Source organism: Bactrocera neohumeralis, chromosome 5, assembly GCF_024586455.1.
Source record: "Bactrocera neohumeralis isolate Rockhampton chromosome 5, APGP_CSIRO_Bneo_wtdbg2-racon-allhic-juicebox.fasta_v2, whole genome shotgun sequence".
NCBI classification, from domain to species: domain Eukaryota; kingdom Metazoa; phylum Arthropoda; class Insecta; order Diptera; family Tephritidae; genus Bactrocera; species Bactrocera neohumeralis.
Window position 1 is genome coordinate 8,234,314 of NC_065922.1, and position 22,826 is coordinate 8,257,139.

Consider the following 22,826-nt stretch of genomic DNA (forward strand, 5'->3'; position numbering starts at 1 on the left):
ATTTCGCCGTTGGCACTGTCGGTAACAGAACCTTTCTTTCTTCTTTCTTCTCTACTGGGGAATGAAATGTTGTGTTTGATTTCTCATGGATCTCCTTTTCTTGGTCTCATTGCCGATTTAGCTCGAGTTCACTAACATTTTTGTGGTTACAAAAACCCAAATATTAAGTTGAAACACAAATACCTTAATAATATTTGATATAGCACTCAATTAATCAAGTCTAGGATACTTATATTTATCATCAAACATTCCACCATTTCCAGCGGTCATTAAAATATGACACTCTTACAAACCAATACGATATCAACGTGCTAAAGTTGATCCAACACACCCTCCAGTCACAAACCTAGTGCTCCACATTTGCCTAGTTCAACACACACACACATGTACTTTCATTCTTACATTCTTACATACATATGTACATATTAGATTTTGCATTTGTTACAGAAAATATTTGTAATGAACAAGCCACCCTCGAGTTATGAAAGTTTTCCCAATTGCCATTTATTAATTGAAAAGTTTTAAGGGCATTTAGTGACTGTTTGACACATAAAAGCGAAATAGTTTACTTATCTCAGGACAAACCAATGGCTTCCGACAGGTATCGAGCAAAAAATATATATGTAGTCAAGTCATACATTAAGCAAAATGAGCAAAAGCAAATATTGGAGGTCAAAATTGGCGAGAAATCAGTTCAAAAACCTGCATTTTATGACTGAAATTCTAACTGCAGGATATAAGTGAGAACTAGTCACATATACATATATGTATATACATGCATATGCATAAGGATTTTTTGTAATCATAAAAGAGTGATGTCTGTAAATATATTTGCTCTAATTTCCAACTTGAATAATTACAACTTCGATGATACTACTATCGAAGTTGGCTTCATAGGCCAATAAAAAGAAAAAATATGTGTTTCTAACAGAGGGTTGGACGGTAAGGCAGTAATAGAGATATACATATATACATACATACATATATTGCTTTTTATACATACATATATACATACATATGTGGCAATATGTATATACAAATAAATTATGCCCGTGGGTAATTTACTCAACGAAGTTGTTGCGACGGTCAATGGGGAGTTCTTAGGTAGATATGTGCATATATAAGTACATTTGGTATGGCTATTTCTTCAAAACTAAAAAGAGATTGGAACATCAAGTATATGTTAGTGAGTGTTTTAGAGGGAAGTTTGCAGAGCTAAATGGTCAGTTCTTGGTGGTTGCGAGCGTTTTTATGGAGGGTGTGGTGTTTTGACGGTGCCCTTAAGTGTTAGATTCGTAGATAAACTTCTCACTAAAATAACATAAATTTAGAGTTGTTGAGAGGTATGTACATATGTATAAATGTAAATACATGTCTTTATGTAATTGATCAGGGAATGTAATAGAAACTTGAAGAACAATTCAAATAAATTCAATTAGAGGATTTTTTTTTATTTAATTATAATTTAACTATATTACGAAATTAGCAAATTTCCAATACATACATAGCTTGGTAAAAGAGTGAATCTCGATTGTTAAAGTACAGATGAGTGTATATACAGGGTTTTTCAATAGGGCACTATTATATCGATAGCAACAGCAAACAACTCCATATTTTTTCCGCTCTTTTGATTAAACAACGAGTTGAAATTATTAAAATTAACTACCGAAATTCGGAGCCAGTGGTCTCAACTTTAAGAGCTAAGAGTAAATAGATTCTTGTCGTGAAAATTTGCTGCGTCAAGCCGGACGCGATGTGAAATTAGCATTTGAAGCTGCGTTTCCTAAGTGGCTCTACTTGCTCGTGAGGGCTGCGCCTTTGTTACCCAGACACAAAAACACAAGCGAAAATTATCAAGTTAAGCAGAAACTTTTCGCCAACATAACTCATACGACCTGTGCAACCAAATGCAGTAGGCGTTTATCAAATGGAACTTGTGCAAAATTAAAAATTTTTTAAATAAGAAAAATTTTACTTCGAGTTAGGTCGAAAATAATTAGTAAAACGGAAATATAATTAGAAAAAACGAAATACTTCGAGTTAGGTCGTAAATAATTAGTATTACGGGATGTTTTTGAAAAGAAAATATTATTTTTACTGAAACATAACTAGAACGTGAATATTTTTCATATAAACCTTTGAAGAACATATCCATATATGACTGTTAAAATTGATGTTAGGAAAATATTGTGGCCTTACATGCTACCAGCAATTTTTTTTTCAATTTTATGGAAAACGATATAAAATTATTTTTTTAATTATTTAATTTTTTTTTTAATTATTTAATTTTTTTTCAAATTATTTATTTTTTTTTAATTATTTTAATTTTTTTAATTATTTAAATTTTTTCAAATTATTTATTTTTTTAATTATTTTAATTTTTAATTATTTCAAATTATTTAAATTTTGTTCGATTAACTACATTGTTTTTAAAGGATTTAAATTTTTTAAATTTTTAAAATTACTTAATTTTTTTAATTATTTAAGTTTTTTTTAATATTTAAATTTTTAAATTTATTAAATTTTATACATTTTTTACATTATTTAAATTTTTCAAATCGTAAAGAGCGTTTTTCTTGAAACAGCATTTTTCGAATCTGCTTGAATGATTACTTGGAGACAAGTGAACCCATGAGTAATAAATTTTTCTTTTTCCGCTTTTGGCATTTATCAAAATTTTGGAAAAATATTTTTTAATCTTCGATTTTGTCAATTTTTGATTTTTTCTTCCGATCATCTACATCTACAGAGTGTGAAATTACTGCAGCAGTGGAGGACCTTTTTTAGCGCCGTCGGAGATCGCGTGTAACTCGAAAAATATTCAATTCTTTTCTTCAAAAATTTCACTGACTATTCTTAAAATCTCTATATAGTATATAAATATACACTTAAAATTTAAAAGAAATATAAAATTTTTTCAAATCCAAAAATCGACATTTTCTGACTGTCACACTAGAATTTGGAAATTCTAGAAAACCAAAATTAAATCGCCATAAGAACGTAGTGGTTATAATTTCTGTGAATCTACTGTACTTAGCCATGTGTGCGTTGGTTTCTTTGCAGCCAGCAGCCACTTGCAAAATTCATGACTTAAGCAAAAGTATTTGCCCAAAAGCCGCCCAAAATGCGTGCTTTGCAAATTTGCAAGTTACTGCTTACCGAAAATAAGACTAGTCTACGGATTTGTGAACTTTTGGCGGAAGCAATGCCGAGAAAGTTTTGCCAACACAAAGCTACGCCATGGTCATTGCACTCAATTAACACTTTGGTTGGTCAAAATAAAGAAGAAATTAGTGGTAATAAAAATTTGAGTTACTAACCGTATATCAAGCCGGGCCATAAACTTAAAGTTCGAAAAACTTCTTTTGATAGTTTTTAGTTTTGGATGAGTTCTTACTTATGTTGGAATCTTTAAATTTCACTTAGCACTTTTGTGGGAAGGCGTTTATCAAACTGAGGAGCTTAAGATGTAGCAAGTTCTATTTTAGACAAATATGAAGAGCATAAGTGAATCTTTTTAAGTACAGAAAAAGTTGAAAAAGAAGTAAGTGAAGCTTCCTTCAAAAAGGAATATGAGAGTGTCCACACAAATGGTAGCACTTTACTTTCTCCTTCATAAACTCAGTTACTTAATTTTCCATGTATAAAAAAAAATGTCTAACATTTCGTAATGCTTGCGCGATTTTTACTTAATTTCAGCAATTACATAATGCTACAACAGCGCCATGATGTAAGCAGCCAAGTGCGAAGAGAAAAGCTTCGCCGCCACAAGGGAACGCGGTTGTAATTTCAGTACTTTGTTAAATTACTGAAACGCAGTTAAAAGGCAATTTTCATAATTCTACTCACAGAGACAGGCATTTAGAAGCGTAATGAGCACTTTAAAGAGCGCAAAACACACACTTTATGGGGCCACTAGCGTACCTCCATACGCAATGACGTACAAGGAGAAGTTAAAATGCGTTAAATTTGCAGCAAAGCGCTACACTTTCGAAACTTCTGAAGAGCGACGACTCATTTCCCCGATTTAATGTGTTCAACTTAATGCAGCAGAGAGTTGAGTGGTGTATGTGTGTGTGGGTGTGCGAAAAGCACGCTCTGGGTGTCGGCTGTTTCCGCTATTATGATCATTAGGCTGAAAATAAATACGGGTAAGTGCTTTGACATGTCTGTGACACCTGTCATGTTGACAGTAAAGTACTGTTTGTGCTCTATAAGGTGCTGAGAAAGTTGGGAAGAGGTCAATATTGAAAATGGCAGATTATAACGATGCTCTTACTTCTTGCACTCGCCTAAATTATAGTACTTTTTCAGAGTTTTTCATTCAATATTACCAGCATGCTTTTAAAATTGCTAGCAGAGACATAGTTCTTCTTCTTCTTCTTCTTCTTCTTTACTGGCGTACATACTATAACCGAGTTAACAACAGCGTTTCTTCTTTTCGCAATTTGGCACCAATTCGGCATACATAGAGGATGGAGTCATGTGTAGAAGTTCACGCAAGTGACGAAAGTTCTCTGAGCGCCATTCACTTGGGAGTGGTCAGAAACGATTCTTCTACATACGGCTCAAGCAGCTCACGACTTCCGGTCTTACACCAAGTATCCTCTGACTAGCTAAAGAGCATCCGTTTGAAGGCGAAACATCCCTCCCCAAGGTTGTGCATTGGGTTTGGGACCTGCCACGTAAAAAATGCCCTCCATGAAAAAAGACTTAGTTACTTACCATAATGTCGTGCAACTATTTTCAACTCAATTGAGATTTTCTTTCGAAAAGACAGAAAATAATGAAATTAAAATTATTTATCCACAATTTGTAGCACTAAATTTAGTTCTAAAAGCTGCTGCCTCGCTTGGTAGCTTTAAAATGCATAAATAAGTTCCACACGATAAAGCCTTTCGTGTTGCGATATTTATCTCTTCCTCGAAAGTAATTAAAAATGTCATGCGCTAAAGTGAATGTGTTTCAAAGATACTTTAGGGTTATCCTCATAAAACTATAAAGATGAAAAACCAAGTGAATGCATTTTTCAGGTTATTATGGAGAAACCAAGCAGTATATCAAATCTATATTGTGACAAAAAAGTAACCGAAAAACTCTCTCTATACTCTCTCTATGGCAAATTTAAACTCCTCTGATGCTTCAACAAAATTTTTTAGAACAATGAATAAAATTTTATAATGATATTGTTTTTACCATTTGTTCTTACTTTATTTCTTAGCAGGCAGCTGAAATAATGAAGTTCAAACTTAGAGGCACCATGTATAAAAATCTATACTTTATTTAATTATGCAGAAAAATATTTTGAACAAGTTACGAACTACCCTATTAAATGTAATGTATGCTCGCTCACCTGTGGTAATTGTCACCGTCCACGACAGCACATCTGGATGCGTGTAATTTGTATAGTACAACCAGAAATTGTACTTGGTGCCGGGCAGAGCGTGCGAGAATTGAATCTCCTCGCCAATCTCACGCGACGGTATTGTTGTGTTTGGCGCTGGATCACCGTATGGCGGACTGTAGTCGATGCGATAATAGACATTGTCCAGCCCTTGATTATTAGGTATGCTTATGGCTAAGTCGGCACAAAGTACACTCTGTAAAAAAAGGAAATTTAGCGAATTAGTATGGCTTCATATAAGTTGTCAAAATGGTCTAAGGGTATAGTGAAATCGACAGGAAAAATTCGAAGTTAATACTGGTATAGCGATATTTTATACTCGTATTAATGATTTTATAATATGTTTACAACGAAATTTTCGGTAAGACAATTACGTAATTAATTGCTTAGTCGAGGATGGTGTTCACCTAAAAAGCTCACTCAATTAGCAACTGTCATTATTTTTATTTTTAATGACTTCTTATTATTTATTTCAATAAATATTTTTTGCCAGTTTACAGAAATTTATTCTCTATTATTATACATTGTTAAAAAAAAAACACAAACACACTTAATAGGTGTGTCAAATCGTTCTTTAATTTAGTCAATTAACTAATCGTTTAAAATTACGTACATAAAAACATTGCTAATTGACTTAATTAGGGATACAAACGAACATAATTGGTGTGTCAAAGCGTTCCTTAATTTAGTCAATTAACTAATTCTTTAAAATTTAATACAGAGAAATATTACTAAATGACTTTATTAGAGGTACAAACGCACATAATAGGTGCTAAATCGTTCTTTAATTTAGTCAATTAACTAATTGTTTAAAATTACATACAGAGAAGCATTGCTAATTGACTTAATTAGGGATACAAACGAACATAATTGGTGTGTCAAAGCGTTCCTTAATTTAGTCAATTAACTAATTCTTTAAAATTTAATACAGAGAAATATTACTAAATGACTTTATTAGAGGTACAAACGCACATAATAGGTGCCAAATCGTTCTTTAATTTAGTCAATTAACTAATTGTTTAAAATTACATACAGAGAAGCATTGCTAATTGACTTAATTAGGGAAACAAACGCACATAATAGGTGTGTCAAATCGTTCTTTAATTTAGTCAATTAACTAATTGTTTAAAATTATGTACAGAGAAACATAATAATTGACTTTATTAAGGACTGTCTCACAGCCTTTTCGTCCAGCCAAATTTACGTAATACATTAAGATTACAATTGAGACACCAAGTTTTAGAGCCGAATACTCAATTAGCAATTGGCTTATATAACGATCAGCTGTTACACTTGCTTGCGCTCTTCATTTTGTTTTTTATAATATTTAAATTCATCAACCGATTGCCATTTTATCAATGCACGCAACCAAATTTACAGCCTGGACAACAACCGGCAGAAGTAAACACAGCTAAATTTAGAGCGTGGACAACAACCCGCGGAATTACATTCCAGTTCTAACTTGATTTCAATTCGATGAAGAATTAATATAGTAAAATAAGATTTTTTTTTGGTATAGTATAATAAATCGTTTTAAATTAGCGCTTTAATTGAGTAAGGCTGGTTAATTGATCAATTAACTTCTAATCGAAAAGGCTATTAAATATACATAAAACGTCTTTATCTGTTATATATTCGGATATAAATTGGGTAATTAAGAATATTAGTTTCATTGGTAGTGTTTTTTACGTGGCGGATCCCGACTTCAGCGCACAACCCTGTGGAGGGGATGCTTCGCCTTCTCACTTTGCCTCGCCTTCAAACAGATGTTCCCAGAGGATATTTGGTCTAGGACCGAAAGTCGTGAGTTACGCCAGTAAAGAAGAAGAAGAACTAAGGATATGAATGGAAAATAGTGCTCAATTATATAAAGGCTTTCCAGACACTTTCTTAATGTAGTCAAGTAACATTTCTAGCTTATAAAGAGTATACTTTTGACTCAATTAAGCCGTAATTTTTTTGCAAAATACATTTAATAATGGTTTGTCAAAAAAGTCTTGCTGGTATTTTTTATTTGAATTTTTGATGACTCATGCCCAGCTCTTGACCGATGCTACGGCTGCTACTATGCCGGTCTCTTTCGACTAATTCAGCGATTTTATCGCAATTTTCGACGACAGGCCTTCCGGAGCGTGGCGCATCTTCGACCACCTCTACACCAGAACGAAAGCGTTGAAACCATTGTTGTGCGGTGGAAATGGAAACTGTATCGGGTCCATAAACTGCACAAATTTTATTGGCGGCTTGAGATCCATTTTTGCCTTTATCGTAGTAGTACTGTAAAATATGCCGTATTTTCTCTTTATTTTGCTCCATGTTTGCGACTCTATAACTCACGAACGACTTAAAAGAAGCGACAATCAATCAAACACGTGTTAGCGCGTGAAATGAGCTTTCCAAAAAGGTATAGCATGACCCGATGCGATGAATAAAACTAGATCTACGCGCTTCCAGCGCTAACTAGCGAAAATACCGCAAGACTTTTTTGACAACCTAATATAATTTTCAACAAGTCAGTTTGAGATATGCCGAGATATATTATGTCGATCTGCTACCCAACTTCACAGCAAACATATCGCAAGATCCAAATCTAAGACTCCAGAATAATACTTCAAAAAGCAACTTCGTGAATTTCTTGCAATCGAGTCGCATTTTAAACTAACTTTTCTTTAAAAAATAAACAAGAACTGAATAAAAAATGTCCACCGAATTCATTTGCATTCTGAAGAGGCAGAACGCTACGGAAGTGTATAAAAGCGATAGCGAAAAGCAGCAACAACTTTTTCAATATTTTAGAACTTCTCCGTTTTTGGCATGAAGTGGAGACGAGATAAGAGTGTGACTGCCAGCAGAGCTACTGCAGACATTAAAATTCGCAAACAATGCCAGCAAAGCGAGGAAACTGATAAAAATAATGGCTTTCAGTTTTATTTAAAAATGAAAAACTAAAAAAATAGTTAATTTGTCTCACAAAGAGGCTTCACAAAATTATGCTGAGCAGAAAATTGCTTATTGCAGTTGGTAGAGGCGTAACTGTTGTGCGGGGAAGAGTAACTCCTTTTCACTTACACGAATCGCTTTTGTTTCGTCGCAGAATTGCATATTTGTTGCAAAGTTGCATGCTCTTAATGGGTTGCTCTTAGTCACTCGATGCCAGATAGCAGCCTGGCAGAGAGTTCTACTTTTAGTACTTCTAATATTAACTGAAATTGCAGTGCTATATATAATACATACATATATGTTTTAAGCTTGAATGTTTTATGAATGTTATAGTGCCAAAGAAAAGGCTAAAGGTTGATATAAAGTTAATGAAAAGTAAGTGATTATTATTGAATTATTTATTGGCAAGCAAAGTAATATGGTCAATCGTATATGCATATGGTATGTAGGCATGTATTATGCAACCATAAAATTATTTTCTTTTATCATTGGCGTCGAGCAGGCCAAATTAACACGTATGCAGACTGGAACGACGAAAAGGATTTTTTATTTTTCATACAGATACATACACACATTTTTGGCACTGTTTGATAAAGATTTATTCTCTTTACGATCAATCTACGGTAGACTGAAACTGAATACACATAATGGGGCTTGCTTTTGTATTAGGGAGGAACCAGCGTTGAGCTCTACAAAAAAAATATTGGATTGTCCTTGATATCTTAGCAAATTTTGTTTTTGTTACCTTCTTCTTAATTTTAATACCTTATTCATCAATAAATTGAATGTGCTATTGTTTTAAGGATAACTGCGTATCTAACATTTTGATAAATAACGGCTTGTTTGTACTAAAAACTTAGTTTTCCAGTCGTGATTCGCGCAAACAAACATCTTAAGATCTTCACGTTAAGACTTCTTATCGAAAGTATCGCAAAGAATAAGCGGAAGATTTCAAGGTTTTGCTTAAAATTAAACCCAGAGATATCTAGATATAGCGTCATGAATTGTGCACACAAATATATCCAAAACCGATCTTATATCTAGTGCAACAAAACCACTTTAGATCAGTGTAGTATGTAATCCAAGTGAAAAATTAAAAATAGTTATAAAGAATTAATACATGCTTGTATAATAACCCCAAAAATGTGTACATTTTTAACGACCTGCCCTAATGCCTCTCTGCAAACTAAACGTGCGCAAGGATATGAGAAAACGATGATGACAGGCATAAAACTCCATTTGCAAGTGCATCACTCGTAGTTATTTATTTTGGCACGGCTCTTTTTGCCAGAAACAGGAAATATACATAAGTCTATATTGAGAGGTGGATAAATATATAGTATTTGAAAAAATATATCAGTATACACTTAGCAGTACAAAAAAAAAAAATAAAAATAATTGAGAAAAATGGAGATCTTTAGAAAATGCAAATAATAATAATGTAGCTAGTTAGTCTTACTAGGGCCCAAAAAAAAAACGCTTTACAGTGCAAATGTGTCACTCTTTGGCCTAAACGGATATACATATATTACTGATAAAAAATATATCTTTTAAGCTGACTATAGATTTATTTAATTTTACTAGGGGCAAAAAAAAACGCTTTAAGATAAAATAATGTCATCTTTCCGCCTAATTGTGGATCACGCAACTATAGATTAAAGAAGTTTGTACCTTTTAAGATAAAGTAATAGGTAAAGTATCCAGTAATATCAATAAATCGTTGCCTACTTTTAGGTGCCAGTGACTGAAAATATCAAATCCCATCCATCCATACCAATTTCAACCCACTAGGTTTCATTTTATGCGTTCTTTCGACAAAATATTTACTCGTCGCCTTTTGCCATACCGTTAACTGCATGTCTAAAGAAGGCGTTCTCTGAGTTGTTGGTTTGTTCGGGTGGTGCCAGCGGTGGTACATGCAGGAAGTGGTTTTGCTAAACATTGATTTCTGACTTTGATAACATTACACACACATCAAACAGACATGTATAAACATGCATTTGCATAGCACAAAAACACACGCCCGTATGTTTGTACAAACCCGCACTGACGCCTACGAAACCGGCTGTTGTCGGGTGAACAGTTAAATGGCATATCAAAGGGCACGAGAGCAAATAACACTGGAATGTTGAAATGTAACGGAAGCTAGCAGGACTTTTTGTGTTGCCCAAATGCACATTCCAGTTGCCGAAAAATCCAAAAAGGAAATATATGACGAAAACTGCTAACTCCGCACGACGAGTAGGTGTTGGCATTGAAAGTAATCAAAGGATTGGTGCTGGGGGCAGTTGACTAGAAAAGTGGATTCGTTAGTTTATTGGCCAAAAGAGCCATTGAGAAAACCTGAAAAGCACTCATCACATACTGGCGAGGGCAAATAAATTCTACTTGTTGACAGGATTGATGAAGTTACGGCGAGGTTTTTTGAGCGTCGCAAGAAAAAAAATGTTAGAGAAGTTTTTGATCGAATATACATTTAAATTTTTTATTTTCATTTTTATTATTTTTAGTTTTGTTTTGTAACGAATTTAATCAAAAAGGGTGTAACTACTAAAATTTTGGTTTCTTTTTTAGTGAATGTTAACATTTTTGGGATTGTCGTATAGTCTAAAACCGGTTTAAAGAGAAAAACTTCAGAGTTTGGGTGCATTGAGTACATGAGCACCTTGTTTTCTATAGTGGGTTCGAATTAGCTACAAAAGGTTTAAAAGAGAGTCGGAGTAATTTTGAATTTCGAGCAACACCAAATTTCCTTTTCCTACTGATAATTGAGACAGGTGTTAAAACTTCAGACAAAAAGCATATAACCTAATTTTTAACCAATTGAGTTAACTGATATTGATATATACGAGTATATGGTATATTATATATATGTTAGTATGTATAAGGCTTACTTCACTTCATTGCTATCTGATACCCAAGGATTATAATTGTTTTAACAGAAACAAACACTGGCATGTAAACCACTGACAAACACACATACATACACACATACACATGTACATATACCTGGTTGTATAAAAATAATTCGACCCATCTGCTCAACCACAAACTCGTCGAACTTTTTTCATTACAGTCGCTGTTTTTGGCGCGCTGCCTTGTTGCATGTACTATATATGTATGGATGTGTGTGTATGAATGTATGTGTGTGTGTGTAACAGCCATGAATTCAATATGATGTAGAGCTTTATTGGTGCACCGCAAAACCAGATTGTTTTTGGATTTACAAAAGTCAATGAAAAACGCGAAAATATTGCTAATCCCATAAGAGTATGGTTGATAAATTGTAAAACTTAACATATACAATTTAATTTGTTTGCACTTTTGTTGAAAAAAAATTGAAAAAAAAAATAATAAATTTCTTTTTTCTTGTTATTTGTGGTCTGTTTGTTTAAATTTCTATGGAAAATTTTAAATTCTATAAAAATGTGATGAGAAGGTTTCTCAGCATTGCGGGCCTTGATTGAAAAAACGCAAACAATTTAATTTGAAATTCAACATTTCAAATAAGACGACGCACTACTTATCATTCGAGGTACACCATGCACTTCTGAAGCTTTGGCACTTAAAAATATCTTAATTTAAAGCCCTTAGGAAATGCCAACTGATTTATCGTTGTGAAGATTTCTATCAGACTTTTCGAATTCGTTTGCTTGGATGGCGTTAGAATCGCACACTCTGAATTTTGTGAGAGTTTCGGCGCCGAAACCGCTTTTGCAGACTTTATTTCTATGAGCGATGCCATGGTAAGACGTAGACTTCGAGAAGAGAATCCATCAGATTTTTTATGCATTGTAACTAGTTCAGTAGAAACATACAAGAAGAACTCTGCCCGCTTGAAATCTCTATAAATGTTAGTTTCTGACTTCCATCTAGCTGATGTGTTCGTAAAGCAGAGGCAACAGCCATTTAAGTAGATCTACCGTCCCGATTTGTATTTTGCTTCAGGAATATTTTAGTCTAAGAGAAGCGCAACTATATGGGTCTTAAACTCACTGATCATGCGCTTAAAATTTTATAGTTCGATATTGTTTAGCCTCCTTCCGATTTCATCGAGGCAAATCTAATAAAATTTATATAAGCCATAGCGGAGGTAATGGAGAATGAAGTACTGATGAGCATGGAAGTCATGATTACCAATTTAACATATTAGTGGAAAGGAATTCGCCTGCAGTTGCTCAATCTTCCAGAGAAGACTATAGGAGATTAACGGAGCTTCTTGTGTCCAATAAGATATATCTGTCCTAAGAACAGAAACTCCGGCTTACTGCCTGATATCTATTGGACTTTTTCAGCTTTTCAGGGCAATTGAATGGCTTCGAAATTACTCTACTTAGCAGACACAACTGGTATCCCTTTATTTCGTCAATTCATAGGACATGAGCAACAATCTAACCTAACCTAGAACTAGCCTTCAACGACGGTCGAGAGATCGTTGAACACATAGCTCTTCAACTGATGAAAATATTAAAAAAAAAATAGAGGAAAGTGTTAGAGAGATGGCAAAAGAGCTTGACATCTCTAGCGAATCCGTTCGAATGATTTTGGTAAATATTTTGCGTATGAAAGGCCTTCTTGCTCGACTCGATCCGATAAAGCTGATTTTTTTCTCAAAACGGATACCGAAATATAAAGCCAAAACGCAATGAATTTGGCCTCAAGTAATTTTTTCCTGTTCTCCAAACTAAAATTACCGCTCCTAGAACGCGTTTTCAGTCGATCGAGGAGATTAAACGCAATTCGCTGAAGGAGCTGAAGGCCCTACCAAAACGTGTTTCGAGGGCTGGAAAAATCATTTGCATATGAAGGCGCCAAAATAAATATTGATGTATACTTAATACTTTGCGTTTTATTTTCAATTTCCGGGTAATTTATTGTCACGATGTATGATGTACAAAAGAAATGAACGACCAGTTTGTTTGAAGTTTTGTGCATCGAATGTAATCTTGGCTACGGAATCGTTAAAAATGTTGCAGAATTTTGGTGAGTCAATTTTAGCATGAAGCGGAGGTTTTGACCACCATCTTTCAAGCCATCCATCGTCAATCCGCTTCTGTTAATAACGATAACATTGAAAAAGTTAAAGAAACAGTTATTGAAAATAGTCGTGTTGATATCAAGGAGACAGTAAAGACAGCAACCCTTATTGATCGACTTGGTTAATGTCTTGGGTAAGGAGCGTGTCAATACTACCAAAAAAATCTGAACCTTCGCAAAAACGACCTTGAGTAGATGCCGCAAAAGAGATCTCTTCTATCTCTCTGATATCAACACGACTATTTTCAATTACTGTTTCTTTAACTTAAGAAGATGTTTCTTTAACTTTTTCGATGTTATCTTTATTAACAGAAGCGGGTTGTCGATAGACGGCTTGAAAGATGGTGGTCAAAACTTCCGATTCGTGCTAAAATAGACTCGCCAAAACACTTCTGCAACATTTTTAACAAATCCGTAGCCAAGATACAACATAGCTGAGGACGTTATATTCATTAAATGCCTCATTACAAGTGACAGGACGTGGATTTATGAATTAGACATCGAAACTGTAAAACAACTCAGCACATGGCGTTAAAAATTAGCCGAAATCAAAAAAATCAAAATTAGGCGTTGGCACTGGAGCCAGGAATCGCAGCCGAGGCTTATAGCAAGTGCATGGACAAGTGCAAATTGGATTAAGCGTTGGATCAAGAGCCTATTGTGAAGACGATAATTTTAATAAGATTTTGATTAAAGTACGTGAAAATGTAGTTTTTAGTCAGTCCGGTTCAAATTTGATCAGCTGATATATAGTTTTAGCAGCAAATTTATTGTTACCAGTTCTGATAAGATTTCAAGCACATTTATGTGAAGAAATTATGTATGATAAAGTATTTTTAATAAATTGTTTTTATATTTTTCTATAAACAGGAACTTTTAAATGAGAAACGCTAAGATTTTTTAGGATTTATTAACTTGTAGGTCAATTAAGAATACAAATAGCAATTAATCAATTTCAAAGTTTTCTATTATGCAAATTAAGTGGAACTACGAAGCGTGATTTAATAATAGTTTTCCATGAATTAAATTAATAGACAACGTGAGCGAGGAATATCAAGTACCCGGATAGTACTGCCACTTCGCTACATAAATAATTGATTTAGAAATTAAATTTATAATAAACAACATGTAAATCTGAGCAAAACCGCTTTAGTCAGCAATTATGATTCTTAACACGCTCAAGAAAATTCAAATAAAAGCGAATCTCCACGCTCTGAGGCGAAATTGCAAACAAATTAAAATAAAAAAAGCGCAACACACCCAAACAAAAGTGGAAAAAAGTAAAACACTGAAGCAGCAGGTGAAAACCAAGCGACTGCGCAATTGAGTGACCGGCGGGCAGGCGGGCCGACACCATTACTTATTATTTGCAGTAAGGCACTGAAGCGTGCTGAGCGCAAATCAGTCAGCGGGGAAGGTGCGCCTGCGCATGATGAGTCTGAGTCTATCAACTACACTGTAAGGTGCTGGTGAGAGGGTTGCGGTGTTAGTTGAAATGAAAGGCAAACCGCACATTAAAATTAGCAAAACTGGAGATAATAGACAGGTTGCCGCTGCTAACGCTAACAATGCCTTGCCATAAACGTGATTACCACAAATTTATATGAATGCCTACATACAAATGCGCTTAGGCGATTATAAGTTTTTATATTTCAGTGCATAATTCACCTTTTATTGCGGCAGAGGTGAGAGTAGTTTGAAATCGAAAACTTGCTTTGCTCATTGTAGGCGATTTTAATTGCAAATTGCTGATCGTTGATCGTAGGTTTGATTTGTGGCCGCTTAGCGGACTGGTTTAAACCAAAGGTGGTCTAGCGAACACACACAACAACGAAAACAATAACAACAACTTGTATACTGTGTATATCATTGAAACATCAACAAATTGACTACTAGTTTAAAGAGCCAGCGAACTAATGTTGCGCTCAATACGTTTTCAGGGTTTTTTATACCCTCGACAGGGTATAAAATTATATTTTAAGTTTACCACGAAGTCTAAGATGCCTAAAAGGAAACGTGGGGAAATCCAATAAAATTATTATAAATATAAATGTTCAGCGTGACGAGCTGAGTCGCTTCAGCCATATTCATCAGTTTGTCTGTATATACTGGATTAGTCTCTCAGTTTTGGAGATATCGATTAGAAATTTTGCACAAGCAATTCTTTTCTCAATTAGTAGCTAATTTGTCGGTACCATTGATATCGGATCACTGTAAGATATAGTTGTCATACAAACCGACTGATAAAAATTATGTTTTGGTATGGAAAACTGTTTTATTTTACAAAATGTCGTTAGAAATTTGGTACAGATAATTTTCCAAGATATCCTAACATTAACAGAAATCAAGTGCTTGTATGGAAAACTCATTTATTTTACAAGATATTGTTACGAAATTTAGCACAGATAATTGGCCAAGACAACGCTACAATCTCTGAATATATTGTTAAAATCGGGCCACTATAGCATATGGCTGCCATACAAAATGAACGATCGAAATCAAGTGCTTGTATGGAAAACTCCTTTATTTTACAAGATATCGTTATGAAATTTGGTAGAGATAATTGTCCAAGACAACGCTACAATCTCCTAATATATTAATTAGATCACACCACTATAGCATAAGGCTGTCATACAAACTGAACGATCGAAATCAAGTGCTTGTATCAAAAACTCCTTTATTTTACAAGATATCCTTACGAAATTTGGTAGAGATAATTTTCCAAGATATCGCTACAATCTCCTAACATATTGATTAGATCACATCACTATAGCATATAGCCGCCATACAAACTGAACGATCGAAATCAAGTACTTGTATGGAAAACTCATTTATTTTACAAGATATTGTTACGAAATTTGGCAAAGATAATTGTTCAAGACAACGCTACTATATACCAATATATTAATTAGATCGGACCACTATAGCATATAGCCGCCATACAAACTGAACGATCGAAATAAAGTGCATGTATGGAAAACTCCTTTATTTTACAAGATATCCTTACGAAATTTGGTAGAAATAATTTTCCAAGCCAACGCTACAATCTACTAATATATTAATTAGATCGGACCACTATAGCATATAGCTGTCATATAAACGGATCGTTCAAAAACAAACTTTTGTATGAAAAACTTTTTCATTTCATGAGATATCTTCACGAAATTTGGCGCAGATCATGATCCAAGGCAATGCTATAATCCCTGATAATATTGTTAAAATCGGACCAGTAAAGCATATAGCCGCCATACAAACTGATTGGTCGAAATCAAAATTGAGATCTTCAAAAATGATAATTTTTCCTTACTAAATACTACATATGCATATCCTAAGCAAACACCTGTGAAGGGTATTATATATTAGCTTCGATGCAGCTGAAGTTAACGCCTTTTCTTGTTAGTTATTGCTATGACTGGGCCAATGCTAAAGCGAAGTAACATAATTTACTGCATTCATATGCTTTATATTATGTTGATTGCTGCTTTGTAGATATTTACATATATATACATATACATATGTATGTACGCATAACTTTTTCAAAATATTTTTGAGTTCATATGCATTTTCAAAAGCTTTGTGGCACTAAAATACATTAGTTTATATACTTTTATAATAATCATTTATATTTATATATATGTATATACCCACCTAAAGCATGTACTATATGTATGTGTGTATATTCATAGCCGTAAGTACCACGAAAGTAGTCATTTCGCAAGCAATTAATTTCTATTTTTCCTTCCTTCATATCCGTGAGCATCATTAACCGTTTGTTCGACAGCATTTAAGTCCCTTTCAAATTTCGCTTTGTTGCCACACTTTATATAAAAGAATTAATTATAACGCACAAGTCGCAGCTTAGTGCCATTGTAAGCGATTGTGTAACATGTTTACACGTGCAGCTTTAATTTTTGGTTATGAAAGTGTTTATAATTTTTTCTACTATACTTAATGTTAATGTGCAATTAAATATATATTTTATATGTAAGTATGTAGCGCTCACGATTTCTATGAATTCATTATGCGTGCTTGGCTTGCATGTTGCTCCACATTTCGCGAACAATAAATTTGTGAGACTTGACATTGCACGAAATAAATACATAAATACATAAATATAGACACAAGCGCATACATCTATACTCACACACACACACATATATATATATATACAGCCGCAAAATTGTATCATATTAACGCCTGAAAATGTAACGCGCGTGCTAAGGCATTAGCTCTAATATTTTTAGCCAACATTTAAAATATGCTCTTTTAGCAAAATAACTGTATGCCAATAATTTACCGCATTGAAACGGGTTTTTGCAAAAGTTGCTATTTTGGTTGCGCAATTTTAGCATTTTTGACACTAATTTTCGTAATTGCTTTTTATTATCTTCTAACTGCACACTCTACACTAGTTTAAAAATTTTAAAAGCTCTAATGGAATTTGTTGTTATTTCTAGAGTTACTTGACAACTAGCATAGTTTATCATCATTAAAAATGAAGTCGAGTTAGCTGATTTATTAACCAGCTTCAGCATTTGCCTCAAGAATGTCGGAGTTGCACGAATTCATAAAGTGAGAGAGAGAGAGAGACAGAGAGTTCGCTGAAAATAAATGCGCTTGATAGATTTTTGTGGAATAATAATGATATTTTTGATTATCTAGGAATAAAACGGGATGCCAACAATTAAAATATAAAATTAAGCTAGAAAAAAAAACTGTTTTTATAGACCCGGAGCTTATTCTGAATTCCTTCACAAATTAAAAAGAGTCCTTATAGGAACTATGATCGGTCAGTTCAGCTATATGTTATAAAACCGTCTGTGTCTTCGAAGATTCATGCCACAATTCGTGAAAATATTCCAAACAAGCATCGGATGTTCAGTTTGTATGGCAGCTACATATGTATATGGTATAGTGGTCCAATAAATTAGCAGCTTCTTGGTAAGAAAAGAACGAAACCACAACTTCAGATCATTATCGCAAGAACTGAGGGACTAGTTCATATACTATATATACAGACAGGCGGTCCGTCACACTGATCTTTATATAAAGAGTGATCCAAGTAGAGGTACTTTTTTCAATAGCATTTTTTTGACAGATCACGCGTGAAACGTGTCAAGCTGTCAAGTTATTTTTGTTCAGAATTGTTTGGCATTTCATCAAGGAAAGACTTACGCCTGAACAACGTTTACAAATCGTTCAATTTTTTTACGAAAATTCACGTTATGTAAAGAATGTGTTTCGCGCGCTTCGCTCAACTTATGGTCAACATAATCGGTCTACTGAACGTATTTTTCGCAACACCATCACCCATCTTCAGATCCAGCATTCATTATTGGATAATATCGACCGAGAAGACCACATCCAGCACGCAATGAAGAAAATATAGCAACCGTAGCTGAGAATGTACCCGAAAACCGTGGAGAGTCGATACGGCGCCGTTCTCGAACTGAACTAACGTCTGGAACTTGGCGCATTTTACGTCGAGATCTTAAATTGAGAACGTACAAAATGAGCTTGTGCAAGAGCTGAAGCCGCTCGATCTTCCCAAACGATATCGCTTCGCTCTGTGGGCTCTTCAAAAGTTCCAAGAAGATCCGACCTGAAGAGATTCAAGAGCTGCCATTTCATTCAGAAAAAACAACGTTTTGGTATGGTTCGTGGGCCGAAGAAATCATCAGTTTATATTTCTTCAAAAATGATGCCAGTGAAAACGTAACTGTCAATGGCGACCTTTATAGCGCCATGTTAACCGACTATTTGATTCCTGAAATGGAAGCTCGTGATCTTGGCGACATTTGGCTTCAACAAGACGGCGCCACTTCCCATACATCGCATCAATCAATGGATTTATTGAGAGAACACTTTGGTGAGCAGATAAATTCACGTTTTGGGCCGGTTGATAGAAGGTGTGATATTACACCGTTAGACCTTTTCCTGTGGGGATATGTAAAGTCTAAAGTCTATGCGGACAATCCCGCTTCGATTCAAGTCTTGGAGCAATACATCACGCGTGTCATTCGCCACTTACCAGTCGAAATGCTCGAACGAGTCATCGAAAATTGAGCTCAACGGATCGACGTTCTAAGACGTAGCCACGGCCAATATTTGAAAGAGATAATCTTCAACAAAAATAATACCAAAGAATGTTCTTTCGAATGGTAATAAACATTCCATATTAAATTTGAAGTTTCTGAGTTCATCTTAAAAAAAAGTAGGAAAACTTGAAATCACTGTACTTTATAGTATCTCTGAACCGACGTTTGAAGATGCAGCCATCTGAACTTCTGCACTTAAGATGTTCTCGATAAGTAATTCCTATTGGGAATGAGTTGCAGCTTTGCTGTCGTCCGCGGTCTGGCATGCCAAATGTCAGATTGATCTGGAAACAGTTGTGGTGCGCACATATTTCGCTTTGACTGTCAAGTGTTTGCTGGAGGGACGTTAAAACGACTTCGTTGACATTGTGTTAATCGAGCAAATAGCCTCAGATCAAAATAACCGTCTTAACAGATTTGTAAGTAGCTCAAAGGCCGACATCGATATGTGGAGGTTGTGTGATTCGTACTTGGAAACTTTGGATGCTGCAAGTGTGATCTGCGTCTCGTCTCCGCAAACTAACCTAACTTTACTTAATCCAAAAAATATGAAGATGAAAATTCGCATTAAAAGTATAGTAGTAGAATAAACTCCACTATACCTTCACCGCTTTTCAGTATTCTTAAAAATGTTTACCACTCACTTGGTCATTAACATTGTTTAAGCGCGCACAATGCTTAACTACTCAAGACCCCGTGGGCGCTTTTTGCCATTTTTCCGTTTTTTTGTACGCAGCTTTTTTTGTACTATCTCGTTTTTAACTGCGCATATGAGGTGTTTTCTTCCTGTCTTAATACTTGACTCATTTTTAGTGATTTTGTTTGGCGCGCTGCATACCGACAACCCCACCAATAGTGGCTGCGTAGTTAGTGCCTCATTCAGACAGCCAGTTATACAAGTATGTAAATAAAGAGTTATGTACATTTGTCACTCAGCTATTCATTGGAGCTGTCATTCGGCGTCTCACCTTGCCCGCCTCACAAGCGACGTAAGTAATCGGCCGACTATCTATCTTCGTGTGTGTGAGTGAGTGTGTTGACAGTCGTTCATTCATTCAAAGAGTTCAACGGCGCCTTGAGAAGGCTGTCGTTCACCGCCCCGCGCACTTCTCCCCTTGCCGCATGGGCGCATATGGGTATAAATATTAAAAATGGCAAAATAAACCATAACTACAACTACAAGTGCAACTACAAAAGCGGCGCGCAATCAACAAGCCGCCACGGCAGCGTAAATGCAACAGGTTCTTTTCTTTTATTTTGCTTTTCTTTGCTTCCTACACTTTGCATTTCGCCTGCGGTTTTGTTTTTGTCTTTTCGGCCGAAGCGCACTTGCCGTTCGTGTGCTTGGCTTTTAATATTGTCTTTGTGTTTGTTGGTGTTGTTGTTTTAAATTTTCTTTAATTTTAATGTTTTTTTATTAAAATGTTTTCTTTGTTTTTTTCCCCACTTTTTCAGTGTCATTATAATTCTTGTCGCATATTTAAATGTCAGCTATTCATAAACATGAAGCACACGTTGCACGCGTTGTTGCATGCTAACACGGCTCGGCGACCATGTTTTCGTTAGTTTGTTCTGGCGCGTTGTTCGACACTCATATCCCCAATGTGGCAGCACTGTGTGACAATGTGTGCATGGCCGCGGCGCTGGGGCCGGAGGAGGCCTTCGTTCGTTGTTTGCCTTCAACTTGACTTTTAAATTTATCTTTGTTGCGTGTTTTGCACTTTGTACTTTTTGTGTTTTTTGTTTTCATTTGGTCTTAAGTGGATTTTCCTTAAACAAAGCGCAGAAGAAAATGCCATGTGTAAATGTCTGAACAGCGCGTTTGTTGTTCGTTGTTCTGGCGAAATGTTTTCCACTTTAGAAATGCTTTAAGTATGAAACAATTAATATGAATTGTAAGGAGAATGAACAGAAGCGCACTGAGGTCATATCGCAGCATTTTTTTAACATATTTTTAAAGTACACTTCGGTGGGTGTTTACTAGAAAAATAATTTCTAGAAAAAAAATTTTCAATACACACTCGAGATCAAATTTGACTCGGACTGGTGTTAGTCAAGTTTGCTTTTGAGTGTGTTATCATTCTTTAACACGAGTATTGCTGGTCGAAAACAATTTTATTATTTTGTAAGCTACCTGCATTTTAAGTTGCCGAACCACTGCAGTATATTTCAAGCTGAGGTCTTTGCTATAGCGAAAAAAAAACCTCGAATGCACCTGCAGGCAATTCCAGAGTCAACATCCACGTAGACAACCAAGCAGCAATCAAGGCTGCTTCGTATCGCATATCGGACTGAAGTGTTCTTTGAAGCAAGGCGGCAGTGGAAAGTGTTGCCAGAAGCAAGCCACTTCACTTCTACTGGGTACCAGGCCACAAAGGTAACGAGGTCAATGAAATAGTTAAAGAGATTGCCAAGAATGGTGTACGGCTAACATACGAAAACGTGATTAACCCATGCATTGTCTATACGACGATCACGACAGAAGTATGGTAGAGAAAATTAAAACCCGATAGAAGAGACTGTAGGAATATGATCGGAATACTAACTGGTCACTGTCTGGTGGCACTAGTGGACACTCGTCCGCAGAATGGTGCTGACAGATCGAAAAGCCTGCAGCAATGTGTGAAGCAAGGCACCAGGGAAACAATGGAGTATCTCTTGTGCACTTTTTCCGCAGAGTCTGTTAAAATTCGCGTCAAGCGCAAGTATCCTAAGGGACTATTCCTGTTGGACTTATCAACTGAACTCTATCTGATTCAAACTGGTCTATGTGTGTATAAAAGAAAATATATATGTGTAACAGAAAGAACTAAAATGCAATAAATAAAATTCTCATCGAAAATATTTGTGTTGGCTCAGAATTTTCGTGAAAATTTTTTTTTGCGAACTTTAAGAACGACTTAATATCTAATTTTGATACTTGATCTAGTTCCTTAAACTGCTAAAAAAAACATGAGTGTTTTTTTGCGGGGCACCTACATATGATCTTGACGATCCTGCATGTTCTTAATGCGTTCCATCTCGCCCTTATTTCCTAAATAAAGCGTGAAGGCATGTGGTCTATTTTAACCACCAAACCTGGTCTATTGACCAAGAAGACGCCGAACTGCAAGCAAGATGAAGATGATACTTCGATAGCACAACAAACGATTTCAGACCGTTTGAAGGCTATAGAAAGTATATAAAAGTGTAGAAAATGTGTGCCAGATAAATAGAATGAAAGACAAATGGAAAACCGAAAAACGCTTGTAAAATTTTACTTCAAAGACATGAAAGAAAATCAGTTTTGCATCGCATTGTCACTGGTGATGGAAAATATGTTTATTTTAAGAATCCTAAACTTAGAA

General features: G+C 35.1%; 1 protein-coding gene across 3 annotated transcripts in view; it reads right to left on the minus strand.

Moving 5' to 3' along the window:
• LOC126758531 (tyrosine-protein phosphatase 10D-like) overlaps positions 1-22,826 on the minus strand; it is a 185,283-nt gene that overhangs the window by 16,931 nt on the left and 145,526 nt on the right. For all 3 annotated transcript variants that reach the window (XM_050472829.1, XM_050472828.1, XM_050472831.1), the window contains exon 3: positions 5,354-5,600. In XM_050472829.1, coding sequence (XP_050328786.1) covers positions 5,354-5,600 — 247 coding nt within the window. The remainder of the gene's footprint in view (positions 1-5,353; positions 5,601-22,826) is intronic.